Genomic DNA, 19,694 nt, shown 5'->3' with positions numbered 1-19,694 from the left:
TTAGACTGACTAAATCTGCACTTATGGTTCTGGAACTTTGTCCCCGAGAGCCGATCTGGAATTATTTTTCAATATCTGGACCAATACAGATATTAACATTGCAGCTCTAGAACACAGTGGACTCAATCTGTCATTACTGCTAAATCATTACAGACGAATGACTGTACACACAACAACACACACGGATCACCAGAAAACATAAATGGCAGAGGGTTGGACTTAAAGACTGTGGTATGATGAGGGACACTGACATCAGTAGGAGGCAACATGGACCACAGCATCATACTGCCTCTGCAGTCATTTCAAATTGTACATTAGAGGTTACCATGGCAGCATGTGGTTCACAGTGGTGTGACACTTTTACACATCATGGACCAGATCTTTGAGAAGAACCCTTCTGGTTAAATATCTGCCTGTCTCAACATGGCACAGTTCTAAAAACTAGCATTCACTGAGGTATTAATAGTGTTCATCACAAAGCAGTGACATTATTCATATCATTCAACTTGACTATACTTTTCCTTGTGAATAACTCAGTCCCTGAGCTGTGATTTTCTTTTAAAAGCTCCAGAGTAGTAACAGATCTTTAAATGTCCCAGACTGCCTGCAAGGCAAAACGATCTGTTCCAACCAGCCAGAGAGCCGGGCTTAATCTCCTCCTTTGGGACGACACCGTTTTAATGAGAAATAGGGGAATCCCTTCTCTTAGAAATTGGAAAAAAAAAAGAGAGCGAGCACGCAGCAAATCTTTAAAAACAGATTTGATGATGCAACAGATATTGTTTTTGTTTTGTTTTTTTCTTCGTGGTGACGTTGGGATAAGGATACAGAGATTTTTCCAGGTCAAAAATATTTCTCATAAGCTGAAATAAAATCAAATGATCCTTCAAAATATGGTTTCTAATAAGAAAAATGTATGTTCAATTTTATGTAAGTGGCTCCCAACATTAATTTTGGTCTGTTAAAAAATAGATTAAATAAATAATATTTATTTAATTAAAATTTTAAATATTATAAACATTCAAATATTGCTTCCTTTTTTTTGGTGTGGTAGTAAATTTATTAATCTGGTACCTGAGTCTTAATTTTGTAACACAAACAAGCAAGGTGGTATGACAATAAAAAATCCTTTAATCCTTGAATCTTTGAAAATAAAATGGCACTACTGGTGAAATTAGCTAAAAATCTGGATACATGCTTACTTTAGTCGAAGACATTAATTGCAGTTCCTCTTTTTAATCTTTTTCCCTTTTGTCATCCATATATCTGTGATAGACGCAAAAAAAGCTAGCTAGCTAGCAAGGGTACACTAGCATCTAGTAAGCGGTAACCTCATCCACTTCAAGTCACAGAATGCAATGAAAATGTCTATGTGCAACTCAAACTTTTGCTTGAAATTTAAAAAAACACTATATGGAAGATATGACTAAATAGTTCTGCCTCAACACAAATTAAAGCCATGTGATTAATGTTTTTAAAGTCAACTTGCTTGCAAATTTCATGGCAATATATGTATTTAAAGGCAAGCCTCAGAATAAATGAAGTGCATAAAAATAATTATCCCTCTTCTTTGTATTTTGTATTCTGTAATCCAGTTTGTGAGTGGTGTCTTAGGCCCTTTAGTTGCTAAGCTACACACAGTTTCTACCAGCTACTCTGTAACTTGGTTTTTGCTGCAAGAAATGTGGGTTTTATAACATTTTTTTCTAGCAAACCTTTTAAAAACAAGTCCCAGAGCCCCATTTAGTGTCATTAAAATTTGTTTCAGTGTTTGTTCCCCTAAGGATCCTCTTGCTGATCAGTGTCCCACTTAGCAACAGCTAACCACCACACAGAAGCATGACATGGAATGTGTGCACAGTCAGTACTGAGCATGTGTGTGTGTGTGTCTGTGTGTCTCTGCATGTGTGAGCTGATAAAGCAGATGAACAGCCACAGCACGGTGGAGGAAATGAGATAAAAAGCCAGGTAAGCAGCAAAGGGAAACGTTACCTGACGCATCAAAACTGAAAGACATGCTAAGAGGCCGAATTACTGCAACGAGAAACAGTCACGGTGCGGGTCAGTTACTGCATGTTAAAGCAGGACTTAACTCACACAAGAGAAAGCAAACGGCTTCTTTCTGGCTAATAATATTAATAGGACTATTAACAGCTTTCACATCAAAACAGATATTTTCTCTTTTGTGATGGATTTTGTCCGACAGATTCCTGGTTGCTGTGTTCGCCTGTGGGAGCCAGCAAAACTTACCCAAGTCTGCCCAAGTCTTAACCACTACTTTTTTAAAAGTTTTGATCCACCAATTTTGCTTGCAGTGATTGCCTCAAAATATTGCACAGCAAAATAGTAAGTTGTAGGTATAATCAATCTGTTTCATTACTTTATTTTTTAATTATTCTTTTTAACCACAGTTCAAAAGCAACGTATGATTTTCATTGGTTAATTTTTAGAACATTTTTATTCATTGCCATCAAAGCTGCATCTGTGATAGACGCAAACAAACCTAGCTCGCTAGCTAGCAAGGGTATATTAGTAGCTAGGTAGCAGTAGCCTCAAGTGATTTCAGCGACCATTTCGTGCTTTTTGGTCATACTAACAATTTTGACAGCAGGTGTAAAGGGGCATAGCATCTGACCTGAATGTCGTCTGCTCAGCCTTCCTGTTATCTGCTGAACTCTGTCTCAATTGGGCTTTAGCGGCTTCCTCTGAATTCATTCTTAAACTCATTTCTGAGTAATTTAGGCTAACTTTAAGTCTTCTTTCCTCACCAAAAGTGTTGCTAGCACTTAGTAGTGATACGTTCACTTATTTGTAAAAGGACAATTTTTTTTTGGTTGTGGAACTAAATCAGGTTGAAAATTGCGTGACTGAGTCATCAGATAATGTCTGGAACATTTCTTTGTTTTTACTTCTGGTCTTTATGAGGTCTATGATGTTGGCGCTACCTTAACCCCTTCAGAACAAAATGCCTCTGTTATTTACAAATAATACAACAGTTTCTAAGACTTAGAGTTTTGAATGTGAGACTTGAATATTCTTAATGCTCTTACAAAATTAAAGGTATAAGCCTCATTGAAGGAAAGGCTAGCTGGTCTCATTATAGACCAGCTGGTCTTATTAGCAGCAGACCAGAAACAAACTGCTAACACGTGTAAAGTATTTACCTTATGGAACAATAAGGAAGGCTTGATGCAGCACTGTTTTTTTCAGTATGTGGCTACACATAAGAGCAGAAACAGTAACTATGAATTTGTCTTTATGATTAAAACAAAGACACTCAGCATTATTTCCGGTCCCACCTTCATCCTACGGCAAACTGTTTAAATCTGCAGTATGTAACTTTTATTTTTTTTTAAATTAGATATATATTTGTTGAAACTGTCTCTATTGTGTGACAGTATATTATGAGACAGATAATCTGTGAAAAAATTGAGCTCCTCTTTGTGAATGCTAAAGCTAGTTAGCATGACCACAGATGACGGCAGATAAACGCTTTTTCTGTAAAGGTGAGTTGTTTCTCTGCCATTAGCACATGTAGCAGCGTATTCACAAGGTTGATTGACAGCGCTAAGACCCTCCTCCTAATTCTGATTGGTCTGCATTTCTTCAGATGGCAGCGGTAGCACAGGAAGCAGGTGGAAGAGATCAATCTTTTCACAGATTATCTGTCTCATACTACACTGTCACATCAAGGTGACATTTTTAACAAATATGTAAAAAACATATATTTTTAATAAAAGTTACATATTGCAGCTTTAATGCAGAGAACATTAATAAGCATCAGCAGCCACACAGACATAAAAGGTTAGGAAGCAGTGGCTACAACAGCAAAGAGCAGAGAGGAATATTAGTGATATAGAGCACAAAATGAACTGAAATAGCTCCAAGCAATAAGGCCAAAGCGCACTGCATGTGATCAGCTTAAACATTTTAATGTGAACTATATTTATATGGTGTGTGGAGTGTGCATGTTTGTGCTGCATCGTTAATAAATGCATGACGGGTCTCCTTACCCAGCCGTCCTCTGCGGATCTCGTCGGGTGAAACCGGGCGAAGCTTCCTCTCAGCCTTGATCTCCTCCAGGATCCGCTCATGCAGGGTCGGAGGAGGCTGAGCCTGAGGCTTCAGCTTACGAGCCGACACCTGGGAGCGGGTAAGATATATAGAGTGCAATGGGGGAAAAAAACACTGACATGAAGGGTATCAGCCTCCAGGCAGAGGACCTACCTCTGCAGCTTCATGAATTAAATAATCCCCTCAACATCGTCTGCTGGTCTTGCTGTCAGAAGGAAGACCGTTGCTTTTCACTGACTACAAATATCTGTATCAGTCTATGTACAAATTAAATCTATTCTTTTTTCTCCAAAGAGTTTTTGCGGCGCTAGTGGCACGTATTTTTTCGACAGTAGGCAGACAGGAAGGAGGGTGAGGAAGACGTGTGGCAAAGGTCGTCGGGACCGGGAGTCGAACCCGCGTCGAGGACTAAGGCCTCCAAACGTGGGGCATGTTAACCCCCTGCGCCACCACAGCACGCCCCACAAATTAAATCTATTCTATTCAAATTGTAAATTGTCTTTTTTGTTTGTAGTGAGAGATTACGTTGTGGCAGTAAAAGATAAATTTGTCTTGAAGCTTTTTGCAGCTCTTTACCGGGGTTGTCAATAAATGCGGCTGGTAAGTTATAATCAAATCCTCTCAGCATGGGACGTCTGTGGCTGTGGGCCAAGAAGTCACTTGTGCTGGATGGAGCTGTTTCACATGAACGCTCGCTGTTTCCTACAGATAAAGACCGATCTGTGCTTCTTCACAAGGATTTTTCTGTTCCGTGCTGAAGTCCGAAGCGCTTCTTTTTACTCACAGGATTAAGTGGCGGTCTGGACCTGATGAACTCCAGGATGACTTCATGAGCGCTTTTCTTTAACCTCGGTGGGATGTCTCCATTAACCTGATGGAACAAAGCAGACCCACATGCTAACCAAACCCATCGTGTTATAAAGAAGCTTATTTATAGGCAACAAACCAAAGAAGAAAAACCAGTAAAAGGCCCCCATTGGTTGAACTAAGGCTGAATGTTTTGCTAATTCTCAAAGAAATGAACCAATAAGGATGCATTCATACCAACCCTGTTTAGTCCGGTTTAATCAAACTCTTTAATAAAACTTGCTTGCCTGGAAAGTCTGGGTCGTTTGGGAATGTGATTAAACTCTGATGTGGACAAAAAAAGCAAACTCTGGTGCACCTGCGAACCTGGGTATCAGTGAGGTTCGAATGCCAAGTGGACCAGAGACCGCTCCGAAAGCAGGAAGTGGACGATAGCGCAGGGCATCCTTCACAAAATGTTAAAAAAAACAGAGTGGCGGCAGATTTTAGAGGTTGTAGGATTTTTACTTTTTCTCTCTGGTAAAAGACCGTGAGCCATGTGTCCCTGTTGAGCTAGACTCGTTTTGTCTGTACTTACCCAGAATACCCTGCGATATAATCCACTTCCTGCTTTTGGAGCGGATTCCAGTCGGCTTGCATAAACATATGCATCGGAACCGCGCTAGAGTTCACATCAATCGAACCGAAACCGTAGGTTTGTAGGCGGACCAGAGTTCAGTTTTTGCTGTGTGTCAGAGTTAATTTACAGATTCACACCAACACAAACGAACCAAACCTTCTAGACAAATGAACTATAGTTTGATTAAAGCGGACTAAACTGGTCTGGTGTGAATGCACCATAAGAGGCATGTCTGCAGGGTTAATCTCAAGGCTTGTTAAAAGTCTCTGTTGTGTACTCCAGGACTAACCATGACTTTGCGCAGCTTGTAGCGTTTGGACCTGATGTCGTCCATGAGCATCTCATACGGAGTGAGCTGGTACTCGATCGGCAGAGGGTTGTACTGACGCTCCTGCACCTTCTTCAGCTTCACTCCTTCACGCAGGTCCCTCATCACCTGCACCCAGAATCGAGCCTAGCAGAGAGAGAAAACATTTGTTCCATTAGTTTCTGTCCAGCACGTCAGACCGCATAAATGTCATACTTTTGGATGCAGAGCCATAATTTAGAATAATAAGGATAATACTATGCATTGCTATGGGCAGGCCCCAATAAATCTGAGGTAAGAAGTGAGGTTTCCCACCCAGTCGGCGTTCTGCAGCTCGTTGAGGTCTCGGACCGGCTCCTCTGAGGATTCCTCCTCCATCTTTCGGAGGTTCTGTTGAAGGACGAGAAAGGATTAGTGCGATCACAGCTCTGAATCCACTCAGGACAGGCTGGTCTTTACCCCTCAGGAGACAACACGCATCCTGATCCCTGTTAATAAAAGAAGGCTAAGGGGAGCTTTGATGAATGCAAAACTCATCAAAAACACTGTCTTTAAATTTTTATACTGAAGAGTTCAGGAAAAAGTGCCTTTAATTTGAGAACATTTGTTCAATGGGAAAAAAAATACCACATTACAAAATTATTGGTGGCACAAAATAAATGGCTTTTGTACAATTGAGAGTTTCTAGAAAGCTAGATTTCAGTTTTAGAACTAAAAAAAATTGTGATGCAGAAATGTTTGTTCAGTCAAATAATGAAACATAAAATATGGCCGAACCAATACAGAACTGGTTAACTAGAGAAGCATGGGACCACAGGAGAGGAGCCGGGATTAAATATTATAGAAGAAGACTCAGTGATGTTCTACTGGTAAAACATGGAAAGATTATTTTTTTCTTCAAATGTTGAATTAATTCTGTGCACTTAAGTTAAAGGCTAAAAGCATGTTGTGTAGTTTGCACAGATACATCATAAATACACTTCAATTGTAATTAGAATTTCATGTAATCTGTGTTTGACTTGGATGAACAAAGTTCTCACGTGACTTCCAGCAGAAATTTATTTATTTATTTTTTATTATTCCTTTATTTAATCAGGTAAACCCCGTCAAGATCTAGATCTCATTTTCAAGGGGGAAACAAACTTCACTCCCCGTCGGGGAATCGAACCCCGGTCGCCCGGGTGACAGGCGGGGATACTCACCACTGTACTAACGAGGAGAACAAATGCAACAAATGATCCAACCAGTCAGACTGAGAGGTGTGTGTGTGTGTGTTTTCAAGCTGCCGCAGCCTGAAATGGTTTCTGCCAAGCATCAATCTCTCCCATCTGGATGAGTCCTGACATCCAAAGCTGCCTGCTCACTTCACTGCTGATCGCAATGTGAGGATGCTATTTATGGCAACGTTTCCTCCATTTGCACTGTTTTAATGCAGCTTCTTTTATTACAGCTTAGCGTGTGCTTTATAATTCTCTAGTGTCTCATTTCCTGTGATATCTCAAATAATAGACCAACAAATTACTCTTTTTATGACTTTTTGTTTCAGTTTTCATGGCTTATAAGGACACATTAGCAGAATGTGAAAAAACACAATTTGCTAATTGTGCTGCTTCCATTAGATAAGAAATTAAGTTAAAATTACACGTGCATAAGCTTATTCAAGTCATTACAAATCATGTCAGCAACGGATGTAAACAGTCACATGAGATGTATCCATAATTCAGCCGTGCTGCGTTTTGGGGAACCTGAAGTTGGTGATTTTACAGAAGAGTTATGGATTCAACACATTCGAATGACTCACAAGTTTTTAAGAACTGTGTGATGCTGTGAGAACTCTGGTGGAGCCAGCTGTACAATGTCCAAAAAAAAACACTGTCACTCTATGACTACTTCCTGTCGTCTTTGTTGTACTCGCCAGCTCATGCAATTCGTGTGATGCGAAAAAAAGTGTTTCCATTGCACTTTTGTGAAATACATTTATTTAGATACTGCCGAAAATCCACCTCATATGGTGCAAAAACTCTTCATCAAAAAAACGCAAGTTCTGCCACAAGCATCCCTTTGAGGATATTAATGTTGTTGATTTGGTCCAAAATGAAAATGAGTTTGACACTCCTGTATTAAAGTTAGATAATAACTACTTCTAATCTGTTAACCTAACCTGATATATGCCGAACTATTCCTTTAACAATGTAACTTTGGGATGTGGAACACACAGACTAAAGTAACACAGGAGTGTTGTGCTCAGGAGGAAACAGTCCTGAATGCACAATTGAATGATGAAAGAAAATAATTCTAAATTGCTGATCACATATAAACACTATTTGTGACACTTTTTTTTTTGTTTGTTTCACAAATTTCCCTCCATGTTGGAAAACTTTACTTCTTCTACACTAAACTTCTTTTAGGTTATTTTTCTTTCTGAAACTTCATGTCGAATTTGGAAAATGTGGACTGGCTGTTTAATGAGTCAGGCCTTTGGACGCTTGCTCTAAAACACCTCTGAAATCATTAGTAAAAGATCAGTGTGCTTTAAAATCCGCCTGTGAAAACACCAAACAGTGCGAGTAAGTGTTCACCAGAAAGATAAAAGAGCAGAGTAAGTTGCGGTGACATCCAGCTGCCTCCCGTGTTTCCAGACAGTCAACAGTTCACTTGGCTCACCTCCGTCTTCCTGACACTTATGTGAACCTGCACGATGGGCGGCCATTACGGTGTTGTAAAATACTGTCGACCTGACAGCGGTTCTGTGGGAAACAGAGCTGATCTGCATTCCTTGCTGCCTGCTCCGTTTCCAACAGGAGAGGTCACTGTTTGTGTGCGCATTCATGGGCGAAAGACAGAGAAAATGAGGCCGACAAACGTGTGAGAGGGTTCTAAAGCAGCTGGGCGGACATCCAAAGCGTTGCCTACGGTTAATATTTGTGGAGAGAAATTGTTCTGGTCACATAACAACGCACCAGTGGTCGGTAAGGAAGTCACAAGGGGCAGCTCAGATGACTGCAGAGTAAAAAGCAGAAAACAAGGCCAACCAGGAAACAGCCGAATCCACCGGCTGTTCCAACAAATGTCCAAGCATCAAATCAAAACACACCTAATCTATTCAAGAAGGAACCAAAACAGAGACCAGCTTCGTTTCTTCAGACCTGAACAGAGAGAATGCAGTCACTAAAAGGATGTAGTTTGCATACTTGGTATGAATATATGAACATATCTCAGTTTGTAATCTTTCCCACAATTTATCTACAACGATGAAGAAACAAAAAATCACCAGATATCCAATGTCTTATTGCTGGCAATCATGCTTCTGTACGTGCTGCTCACATCCTTCCCCGTTTGGTGCATACTGTCCTTCAAGCTCTAGAGTGCCTGTGTGTTAATGATGATGGAAAAGTAGGCAGTAGGCAGCTGGCTGCACTAGATTTATTTCGGGGTATCACAGTAAACATTGGGCAACCTTTTTAGTTTATTTGTAAAAACAAATTGAAAACTACATATCATCCGCATCGTAATTATGCACTACTTTATGTCGGTCTATCACATGAAATCCCAATAAAATGCATTTATGTCTGTGTCTGTAATGTGGCGTAAAATAGAGCAGCCTGTTCTGGTTTTAAAACGCTGCAAAGGAAATGAACGCCTGCGATTTATGCGGCGCTGTAAACACAGCAAAGGTGATTACTTCCGCAGACAATTACTGCAGTCTCCGACTTCCCTTCCTCTAAAGCTTCTTTCTCAGCAAGTTATGCAACCGTCCAAACCTCCTTCGCTCACTCAGATGCATTACAAGCACTTAAAGGGCAGCGGCGCATGGCAGGAGGGAACCCTCAGGTGGAAGCCGCTCATGGGCCGATATTTCACCGCACACTCCAAATAGCTCCTGAGGAGAAACAAAAGTCTAAGATGACTCCACTTGGGTTGGAGAGTGACGAGGTATGAGGCCCGGTGGAGAAATAAAACCACTAAAACCTGGGAGAGTGGTTAAAAACAGGCAGGATGTGAGTTTGAGGGGGAAAGGAACATGTCGATAAGGTTTCTGCAATGAAAGAATCCCATTGTTAAAGCGTCACATGGAGTGTAGCTCCGCTGTTACTCACAGATCAGAGTTTGTAATGACCTGCACAGACTATTCAGTGTGGAACGGCAATGTTCTGTGGTGTGTAGGCTAACTGCAAAATTACAAACAGCAAATGACAACAGCAGCCGCAGCGTGTGATTGTTTTAATCACAGCTAGATGAATCAGGCAGGAAAACTTGACCTTTTGCTGGGATGACAGTCGGCATGTCGGCGCTTCATGTTATTTATGTCTGACGTGTGGAAAGCGCGCGCCGCCGTAGCTTCTTATGTGACCCGCTGGACTGAAAAGGGCTGCATGAACAGAACCTTCAAAACAACAGTTGTGCACTGAAGTAGTATTTTATCAATCAAATCAGAGCAGTTTTTATCTGCATGACTACAAACCACATCAATCCCTCCAGTGTTTTGTGATTCTGCCAAAATGTATGCAAAGTGCGCTGACTTTTTAAAATATAATTATATAATATATAATTGAGTTTATTGTAAATATTCCATAAAAATAAGTCAAAAACATTTTGTAAGCGTGACCTTTAAACTCCCACCTGCAGGTGACAGTATTCCTTACTTCTTCTACCCTGCTGCCGTATTCATGATGTCTCCGTGATCGATATGACGGGTAGCAAAAAGTGACGCTACCGTCACACATGAGCACAAATGTAGCAAAATTCTTGCAAATATTTCAAAACTTGTTTTACAAATAAGAGAAACTCCCCCCCCCCCAAATACTTTAGGAACTCATCGGGATGAAAAGACGTTCGATATTGTTTAGCTTTAAGAAGCACTTAGCGAATGTAGACATATCTATTCATTAATATTTTAATATTTAGTATCAATGAATTCTTGAGAGCATTCGTGATCGAGATATGGACCAAATTGAAAATGAGTTTGACATTCCAGATTTAAAATGTTCAATTTGACTTTTTGGAGAAAGTAAGACTTTTTTTTCTTCTTCTTTTTTTTTACTGTTCAAAGTTTAAAAATCATCTAGTTTTTACTTCCAATAAAAACCCCAAACCTGCAGCTGCCTAAAACAGTAGTAACATTATTTTGAAATGAGCATTCCTAAAGAGATTTAAAGTGTATTCCTGCATGTTTTTAGTGATGAATAATACATAAAATAAATAGGAGGGACATAAACAGAACGTTAAAGCTGGGACTGTTATGTCATGAATAATCTCGGATGAGCTCTCATATCTGCGTTCCATTCATTTCTTTCCCTCCAGTCATAGATTTTTGTCTCCATCAGCTGACTGACTGTTTTAGCTCTGACGTTTTTTAGAAGAAAACTCAGCAGCCATTTCACTCTGCCTGGGATGGAAGGAAGAAGGAAGAACGTCAGGGTTAGACGATTTCCTTTCTCTTCACCTTTAAAACACGACTACAAATCCTGGAGAAAGTGCAGAAAAACAAAGTAAGAAATTTTGGATAGGAAAATATAACCAGATGTTATATTTGGTTAGAGGATAAATAAAGTTAAAACATCAAGTTTTATTAAGAGTTTGAGATGATGCGGCAATCATTTTCTACTTTTTTCTCACCTCTGAAACGCTCGAACGTATCAGAGTTCTTTAACTGCAGCTGATCTTGCAGAACTTAACGACCACACAGCCGTGACGATGAAGCCTCACCTCTTTGGCACTCTTGATCTTCTCCAGGAAGGTGCGCAGCTCCCTGGTTTCAGTGAACAGAGCTCGACACACTGCCTGGTAGTGACTCGGAGCGTCCGACACACTGGGAAGATGGGCTGTGCACAGCTGGAAATAGGGGGTGGGGGGCTAGTTTTAGTGTACAGGTTGGAAAGTCATGCAGGACAAGTATGATGATTTCAGAACTTTATGCCACATAAAACTAGTGACGTTCAGGATCGGTTAACTCAGGTTTCTAATGAACTAATCAGTGCATTTGCTTTTCTTCAACCCAAAATTTCCTGACTTTTCTCTCCCTCTCTTCCAGCATCAATATTTAAATAACCACTTTCCATAAATATGAATCTATCACAGTTACTTCACACTGCGCGCAGCAAGTTAAAAGTCCAGAATGTCATTATGTGAACACACGGCAACTGAAATGTAATAGCCCAATAAAAATGTTCTAAGTTGTGTTTTACAACATTTATTTGCTGTTGCAATATTTAGCACATGGCGTAGAGCTGCGACAAATTATTTTAGCAATCAATTATTCAATAGATTAATCTGACAATCAATCGGACAAAACTATTGGCAGATTCTTCATTTAACCATTTCGGCGGTTTACATACAATAATGGAAGTACATTTTAAAATGCAAAGCACAAATAATTACAGTTGTCTTTTCGAAAAAAGAAAATAAACATCTTATCGTTAACATAAGGAGGCATCTGCAGCAGAAGGAATTTCTAACATCAACGTGTGAAAAGCTCAGGCCTTTCTGCCTGACTTAGCATCAATACAGTGTAGGATTAATCCGTTGATTAGTTTTTGGATTAATAATTGCATAGCAAAAGGTGCTCAATAGGAAATTTACTTTTTTTAAAGAATCTTAAACTAAGACTAAGCCACTTGAGGAGTTGAGTTGAAAATATTTCTTTACATATCTCTGTTTATTCTTAAAAACAAAATGTACATATTTTGTAAAATGTTTCCTTAATTACTGCTCTCATTGTGTTGTTCTTCCAGCAAATGGTCTTCTTTGAGTCTGTATACTTCAGTTAATGATAGATCAATTATTAAATTATCTTACGATTATTTCAATCATCGATTCATCACGATTAATCTGATGACCGGTAATCGTTTCAGCCCTGCAACTGCCCAGTGATATATTGTGCAGCTCTTGTAATTAGCATAAGCGTATTTATTACTTTGCTTATTTTTGTTTACTAATTAGATAGACCTAACGCAACAGTAACTTCAGAAAACAATCTTGAATGAATCTTGAATCTGGATTGTCCTTAAAGGAATTCATTAGAAAACCTGATGGGTTTATTTTAAGACCATTGTTTTGTTGCAAAGCTCATATTGGGTCATGGTTGAGGTTTTGGACAAATGGCCTCACTGTTGAAAAACTAGAAACAAAATCCCTAAAAGCAAACAATAAATAATAACCTTTCTTCTACATACTTTATGGTGAGAATATCTTGAAGAAAATACTGAATTTGGTTCCGTTTTTCATCCGTAAAAAGTAAATGTTAATAACCGTTAATAGTGTCACCTACGTTTGATATAGTAGGACAAAGGAATAATGCGAGGGGAGAGATATCAAAACATCTGAGCCAACGTTTTGAACTGACAGCTGGTCAGCCGCCGGGCCGGCCAGCATGTCATGCTGCTCCGGCATGTCAGGCACTGTTGATGTATTTGTGGCTTTGTGAGTCCGACCGGCTATTTATCCAAAACAGCGTGAGGCCATGTAAGGAAAGAGACGACGACTCGCTGCTCCAACGGTCACCACGGATACGTGACTCCAAGGGAGGAAGAACGTGGCCGCCTGGCAGCGCTGTGGTTCTGATATCTGTGTTTACAGTGTCACACGTTTCCCTCAGCTACAGTTTCCTGTTTGCGAATGAAATTGGTGAGGAAAAACGATTCTCAAAAACTCGCATCAGGCTTTGAACTTTAAAGATTCAAGAGAAAACACATCCTGAGCAAAAGAATCAGAACTATCTACATAAATACCCACCATGTTTTCAGGATTAAAACCTACCATTAAGAGACAAATCTTCTGAAAAATGTTTAAAGATGTGCTTGAGAGAATACTGAAAGTAAACATCTATTTAATTAATTTTTTTACACTTGATATGTTCTCTCACCATTTTACTTCTGACCACTTTACTTAAGATCAAAGGCCTCAGCTACATATTCTAATGACAGCAAGGAAAATGACTACAGTCAACTGGATGAAGCCCAACTCACCAAATATAAAGCACTGGATATGAAAATTAAACATGTTAATACAATGGAACGACTAAGTGCTAAACTAGAACTGAAAGCTGATAAAACCAGATTGAAATGCCAACTCAACGTTGTTATAAAGTATTGCTTAAAATAGAAAATGACCAAAGCCTTTGCAATGTCCTCCACAAATGAAACTGGTGTATCTGGAACAGTTTGGATTGTTTTTGCCGCTGACCTTCAGGATATCTCTGTAGCTGTGAACGCCGCAGATGCTGCCATGGCCGTCGTCCGTCTCGTCCTCTTCTTCTGTGGCCTCGTAGCCTTCGTCCAGGCAGGCCTCCTTCTCGGCCTCGGCCGAGTTGGTCATGAGGTCGATGAGCTGCTCCAGCGGAGGACTGAGTTCCCTCTCCTCGTTTTCCTTCAGACCGAAGTCCAGAGCCTTGTAGATCATGATGCCCAGAGACTCAATGACCTGCAGGGGAAGAACGCAGCAGCACCGCAGGAATGTGTCAGAAATATTCATCTCCCGGTTTTATTTACAGTGCGGAGATTTCATGTTTTCCCCGTGTTCGTTCCGGGTTCTCTGTCTCACAGTACAAAACCGTGACTCTTAGGTGCTGGGCGCATGTCTCACCCATAGGATACATGTCTCAATCCTCAATCATTCTGGTCACTTTCTTGTCATTTATGTTTCAATCTTTCTATTATTATTACTTAGCAGGTTTTCCCATGTTCTGTTTAGCTTTGTTTTACAGGTCTTGCTGTTTTCATTCCTTTGTATGAACATTTATTCTTCTGTTCTTTGTTTTTTTTTAACATTGCTCTCTTTGATTGGTGATATTCTATTCCTCCTTGATCTGTTACTCTTTTAAGTCATACATTTGCCTCGTTTAGAGATGACAACCGTATATCTGTGAAAATATTTATTACAAAAATAATAATTTCAATATTTAAAAATTACATATTTTAATATTAAAATGTAAACAATGACGCCTGTGCCCCAGCAGAAACAGAACAAACAAATATCTAGTACATACTGTCAGATTTTATTTTATTGATCCATGTTACACACATCGCGTTGCATTTGTGTGAGAGAAGTGACATAGTTTGGTTTTAGGATAGAGATAAAGGCGTAGATAAGATTTTTAAAATAAGGTTAAAAGCAGCTGGAGGCTGTACGGCACAACGACCGTCCTGTGAGAAACATGAACCGAGAATGAAACGTCAAATATTTCTAATCATGTAAAAGTAAAAAGATAGGTTAAGTAAGAATTAGTTCATTTTGATCTCCTCATGGTTATGCATATCCAAGTAATGTCTCCCCTTTGTTTCTTTTTTGTTGTTGTTGTTGTAGTTTTGTCTTTTATTGTTTGTTTTGATTTTGTAATTGTAATTGTAAATGCTAACGATAAGGAATTTTGAAATTGATCACAGACAGGGACTGTGGCCATGTGGTGATATCAACTTTTTATGTAACCTTCTTAATATTTCAACAAATAATAAAAGAAAATAACCTGAAGTACCATAATAACTGATTTACATAGTTGTTGTTTTTCTCTGTCACAGATAATAAATGATTGATTCAAAATGTAGGATAAACATAAGAACATAAAACATAGTAAAACACCAATACTATTACTCAGTTTGGAAGTGCATTTGTAAGCTTGCTTTATTTTACTAGTCTGTCCTGGTGGAACTGAAGAGTCATGGTGGATAAAGCAAGTACTGCCAGAGAAGACAAAGGACAAGAGTGAGAAATCACAGATGGGATTATTTTTGCAGCCCTAAGCGCTCAGAAATAACTGGGAAGAGAAGGGACAGCATATAAAGCACTAATGGAAGTAAGTCACAGCGTGAGAAACAGTGTGCTGCAGTGACAGAGTAAAACATTAAAGAGCTTTTATGTTGTGATTACGCCAGAAGGCAGTTTTTAATAAAGTGGTGAATAATGGCATGAAAACAAGCTGATTTATCGGTGAGGCCAAAGACAAAGGTGAGACATCAAGGGAAGGAAAGATCATAACAAGCACTGGTGTGAGCGTTGGGGTGGGTGAGCGTGTGTGTGTATGTGGACGGAAAGGTCACAGGCAAAGCGAGGGGGGAGGAGTCATGTGAGCTCTTTTTTCCCAATCACTACATCGCAGCTGGGTTTCCTCAGGGGAGAATCAACACAAAGATGATAGCATGACAGACTTGGCAGCTTGTGCTGCCCTGCCCACAGCAGTGAATGGTGCTTAGTGATGGGCAACTAGATTTTCAGACTCCTGTCTCTTATCTGTTCTTTTCCTCAGCCGTTCCAAATCATCTTTGATGGCTCTGAGACTCAAGTTCGAAACAACTGCAAAGGGATGTAAGAGAAAATCCTCGTGACTGCAAACATTCAATCCAGAAATTCTCCCCCGACTGGTTCCCAGGCTCGCAAGCGACCAGGCGGAATGATGGGATGGAAAGGAGGAAGGGGTGAAGGAAAAAAGAAAGACAACAAGAATGAGAAGGGGGGGGGAATTGGGATGTTAACCAAAGGGGATTTGGCATGGCTGCAGATTAGCAGCAGCAGCAACGTCCATCATGTCAAGGAAGAACCCGATCAAACAGCTTGGGTTTAAGACGTCTTTCTATCACGGATGGTTTTTGATTTCAGGACTATTCCAAAACCCATCTTTACCCCAAAGTTCTTTAAAAAGACTATACAACAGATTACATTTTGTTCTGACTAAAACAACATGTAAAAGTTGCCACCATCTTGCTACTACGCTCTTCTAATGTGTTTCTTATCACCCAGTAACGCGTGCTCGGTTCCCCCAAACTGGTGGAAACGGGCGTCGGCTCTCAACAAAGAATCAAAGTTTGAAGGCAAACGGACCAAACAGGTTCAAGAAGGAGAGTTTTTCTGGTGGAAAACACCTTCTGGATACGCAATCAGGAGTTCATGGTCTTCTACCCTAACAGCCAAGACATAAACTATCTCAGCTTCGACGAGCTGATTCAGTGTCAAAGAAATATTTCCAGGGGAACACCGACACAAAGTTTTGGATTGTTAATCATTCAGACTGAGACACAGGCACTTCTCTACTTAGCTGTTCACCCCCTAACTTTAGCTTTAGCTAACTGTAGATACTTGTAACAATAGAAACAAACGCCTGCAACAAGCATACTGACATCTCCACCTTGGACACATATATAAATATTGTCACTACACTTTTAGTAACTGGTAGTTTTTGTATAGAAAGAAGCTGTTCTGCTTAGCTGTGCAATAAACCTATTAAAGTATTTGATCAAATAAACACACAGCCAATAAGATTTGTTGAGGAAGTTTCTGGCATATTTCTGGCTCCATATTTGATTACATCTCTTGGTGGAACTAGTAGAACTTTCACTTGGATTCCATAGTATTTAAACAGGTTTTTGGTCAGAACCATTATAGAACCTTAAAGTTACACTGCTTTATCTAATCCAAAACCAGGCTTTTTTTTTATTGTGTGGCTTTTCCATTGTCTAATTGTGTCCAAGTATCAACCATCTTCAAGCCCAACATGAACAGGGAACTACGGTAAGACCAGCAGTGTCGTCATAATGAGATCAGCCGACACTGGATTTGAGCAAACAGACGGTCAAGCTTCAAAACCAACACCTTTGAGCTGGACTGGAATTTGCAGAAGTCAACACACGAGCCACATAGAAGAAAAGGTTTAGAAATTCCACACCAACTTTAAATCTGTATATTAAATTCTAGCTTTTTTCTTATTTATTTGAGATTTTTGCTGTATGCCCAAAGGAAGAAAAAAAAACAATTAAGAAACCCTGGACATAAAGTTTTCACATATTTTACATAAAAATATGAAAATGTATTGTTCTCTTATAACTATGATAATTGCATTATATTATTTAAATAATCAATAATTCATAGAACCCTGAGAGAAAAGTATGTCAGCGCAATAATCTTTGAATAATAACGCGTCATGCACAAACATAAGTCATTTCCACTCAGGCAGAAACAAATGCTCCCTCATCTAATTCCTCCTGACTCCTGACTCTGCTGCCATGACCCACTGTCATATGAGTGAGTCACGTCTGCTCTGGGGTTTTTTAACACACCTACACAGTATGCTCTTAAATATTCTAAATAAATATCCTCCACTACTTCAGCTTGTCTTTTCACCTTCATTGTTCGGCCTGAAAAAGTATCCATACTCCCTAAACCGTTTCACGTCGTTTTCACCTTACAATCACAAAAGTCAATGCATTTGACCAAAACAAAACAAAAACATATGAGAAAAAAACGAAAGCCTTTTGGTCAATATGCGGAACGCCGTGTAGAGGGTAACATGAAAACGTGACAGAGCGAAAATATATCGGATGTACTGTATATCAGGATGGTATAGTCAAAGTCAAAAGTGAATTTGTGGCAAAACTTGCACATTTCTGTTCACAGATCCTCATTGTGAAATCATATTTTTTATTATTATTATTTACTTTATATTCCTTGAAATGCAGATGAGTGTAATCTGTGTTAGGATTAATCTGTAGATGTTCAAAATCAGCTGAGAATCTTGAACTAGTGGTAATTACAGCAAAAGATTGTTCCACAAAGTATTGGCATGACGGGAAGCTGATTACAAATCAGAGATATCTTTATTGTTTTACTTTTCTAATGGCTCATTTAATAAAATATTTTTTGTTTGCATTGTTTGTTCTACTTAAAAAATAAGTATAGTTTATTCATTTGTTTTATTATTATTGTTACAATACTATTTTTAGTAACTGATTAATCTATTGCTTATTCTGGTGACTAATTGAATAATCAGATTAAAAAAAAACTGGCACCGATCGATTATTTTGACGATTAACTGATTAATCAGATGGAAACAAATAGCACATTCTGCAGATATATTAATATCAGAAATGCATTAAAAGACGCAAACAAACAAACAAATAATTTAATTCATTTTTTAAACAAGAAAATAAACATTTTATCGTCTAAAATATAACACAAATGCTTTAGTGTGTCGTCTTTTGCAGCAAAAGATTCACCTGCAGCTAAAACAAACTTCTAACTTCACCACAACAGCTGATCAGAGTAGGGCGGATCTGGTGATTATCTTTTGGATTAATAATTGGAGAGCAAAAGATGCTTAACAGGAGATCTTTTTTTTAACACAACTTGAACCAGGTGAACCTTAAGTAGCCGTTGTTCTTTCAGCATGTTTTAGAGTCTGTAAACTGCAGCTAACAGTGAATCGATTACTAAATTAGTCGACGACTATTTTGATAAAATCCGATTAATCGTTTCAGCCCTCTTACAAATGCATGCAAAGCAGACACTTGTCTGCGAAGTGACAACAGTGTCGGCAACAACATCTCCCCTAAGAACCGTAAACAATAATTGTCACGTATTTCTGATTAAATGAAAAACCGATTAATAAAAATATGCAAATTCTTTTTTTCTTCATTAATAAACAGAGGCTCTGGTGATTACCAGACAAAGGGCCTTATGTTCCCCCACTGCATCCGTGAACCCGGCTCATATGCTACGGAGAAAAAACAACAACAACACATCATCTGACATGCAGCATCACTTTGCATGAGTTCCTGCTGTTTTAAGCCATGTGCAGATAATGTGTCGGCTCGGTCTAAACACGTCTTCCTGTTCCTCCAGCTTTGGGTGGATTCCACGCTCTCTGCCAGCCAAATGCCTGCAGCGCCGTCAAGCATCCAGCAACTCCGCCGACTTGCCAGCATAGTTTTCGTCAGCCATTCTGCCGCGAAAGGGGGCATTGTGAGAACTGATTTCTGGTGCAAAGCTGCTTAGTGGGGATTTTGTCTATGCAGTTTCACATTCCCTGCTTCTCCAGCGGGGTGGAAGCGTGTGCGCCCAAGTTATTTACCGGCTGCCCATCTGTTACGCAGCAGTTCTTTATCTAGATTCCGCCGGAAAGCTTCA

The 19,694-nt window shown here is 39.4% G+C and overlaps 1 protein-coding gene across 3 annotated transcripts in view; it reads right to left on the bottom strand.

The window, feature by feature from the left end:
* Positions 1 to 19,694, bottom strand: part of spire1b (spire-type actin nucleation factor 1b) — a 37,952-nt gene that overhangs the window by 10,934 nt on the left and 7,324 nt on the right. For 2 of the 3 annotated variants that reach the window (XM_028016240.1, XM_028016242.1), the window contains exons 3-8: positions 13,989 to 14,225; positions 11,514 to 11,639; positions 6,123 to 6,197; positions 5,790 to 5,954; positions 4,859 to 4,945; positions 4,014 to 4,143 (exon numbers count right to left, since the gene is read on the bottom strand). In XM_028016240.1, the coding sequence (XP_027872041.1) occupies positions 4,014 to 4,143; positions 4,859 to 4,945; positions 5,790 to 5,954; positions 6,123 to 6,197; positions 11,514 to 11,639; positions 13,989 to 14,225 (820 nt within the window). Of the gene's footprint in view, positions 1 to 1,992; positions 2,035 to 4,013; positions 4,144 to 4,858; positions 4,946 to 5,789; positions 5,955 to 6,122; positions 6,198 to 11,513; positions 11,640 to 13,988; positions 14,226 to 19,694 lie in introns of all 3 variants that reach the window. The other variant, XM_028016241.1, reaches the window with a different exon arrangement.

The sequence above is a fragment of the Xiphophorus couchianus genome, chromosome 5 (genome assembly GCF_001444195.1).
Source record: "Xiphophorus couchianus chromosome 5, X_couchianus-1.0, whole genome shotgun sequence".
Lineage (NCBI taxonomy): Eukaryota > Metazoa > Chordata > Actinopteri > Cyprinodontiformes > Poeciliidae > Xiphophorus > Xiphophorus couchianus.
Note: the sequence above shows the minus strand (reverse complement) of the source record. Positions and strands in the feature narration are given on the sequence as shown.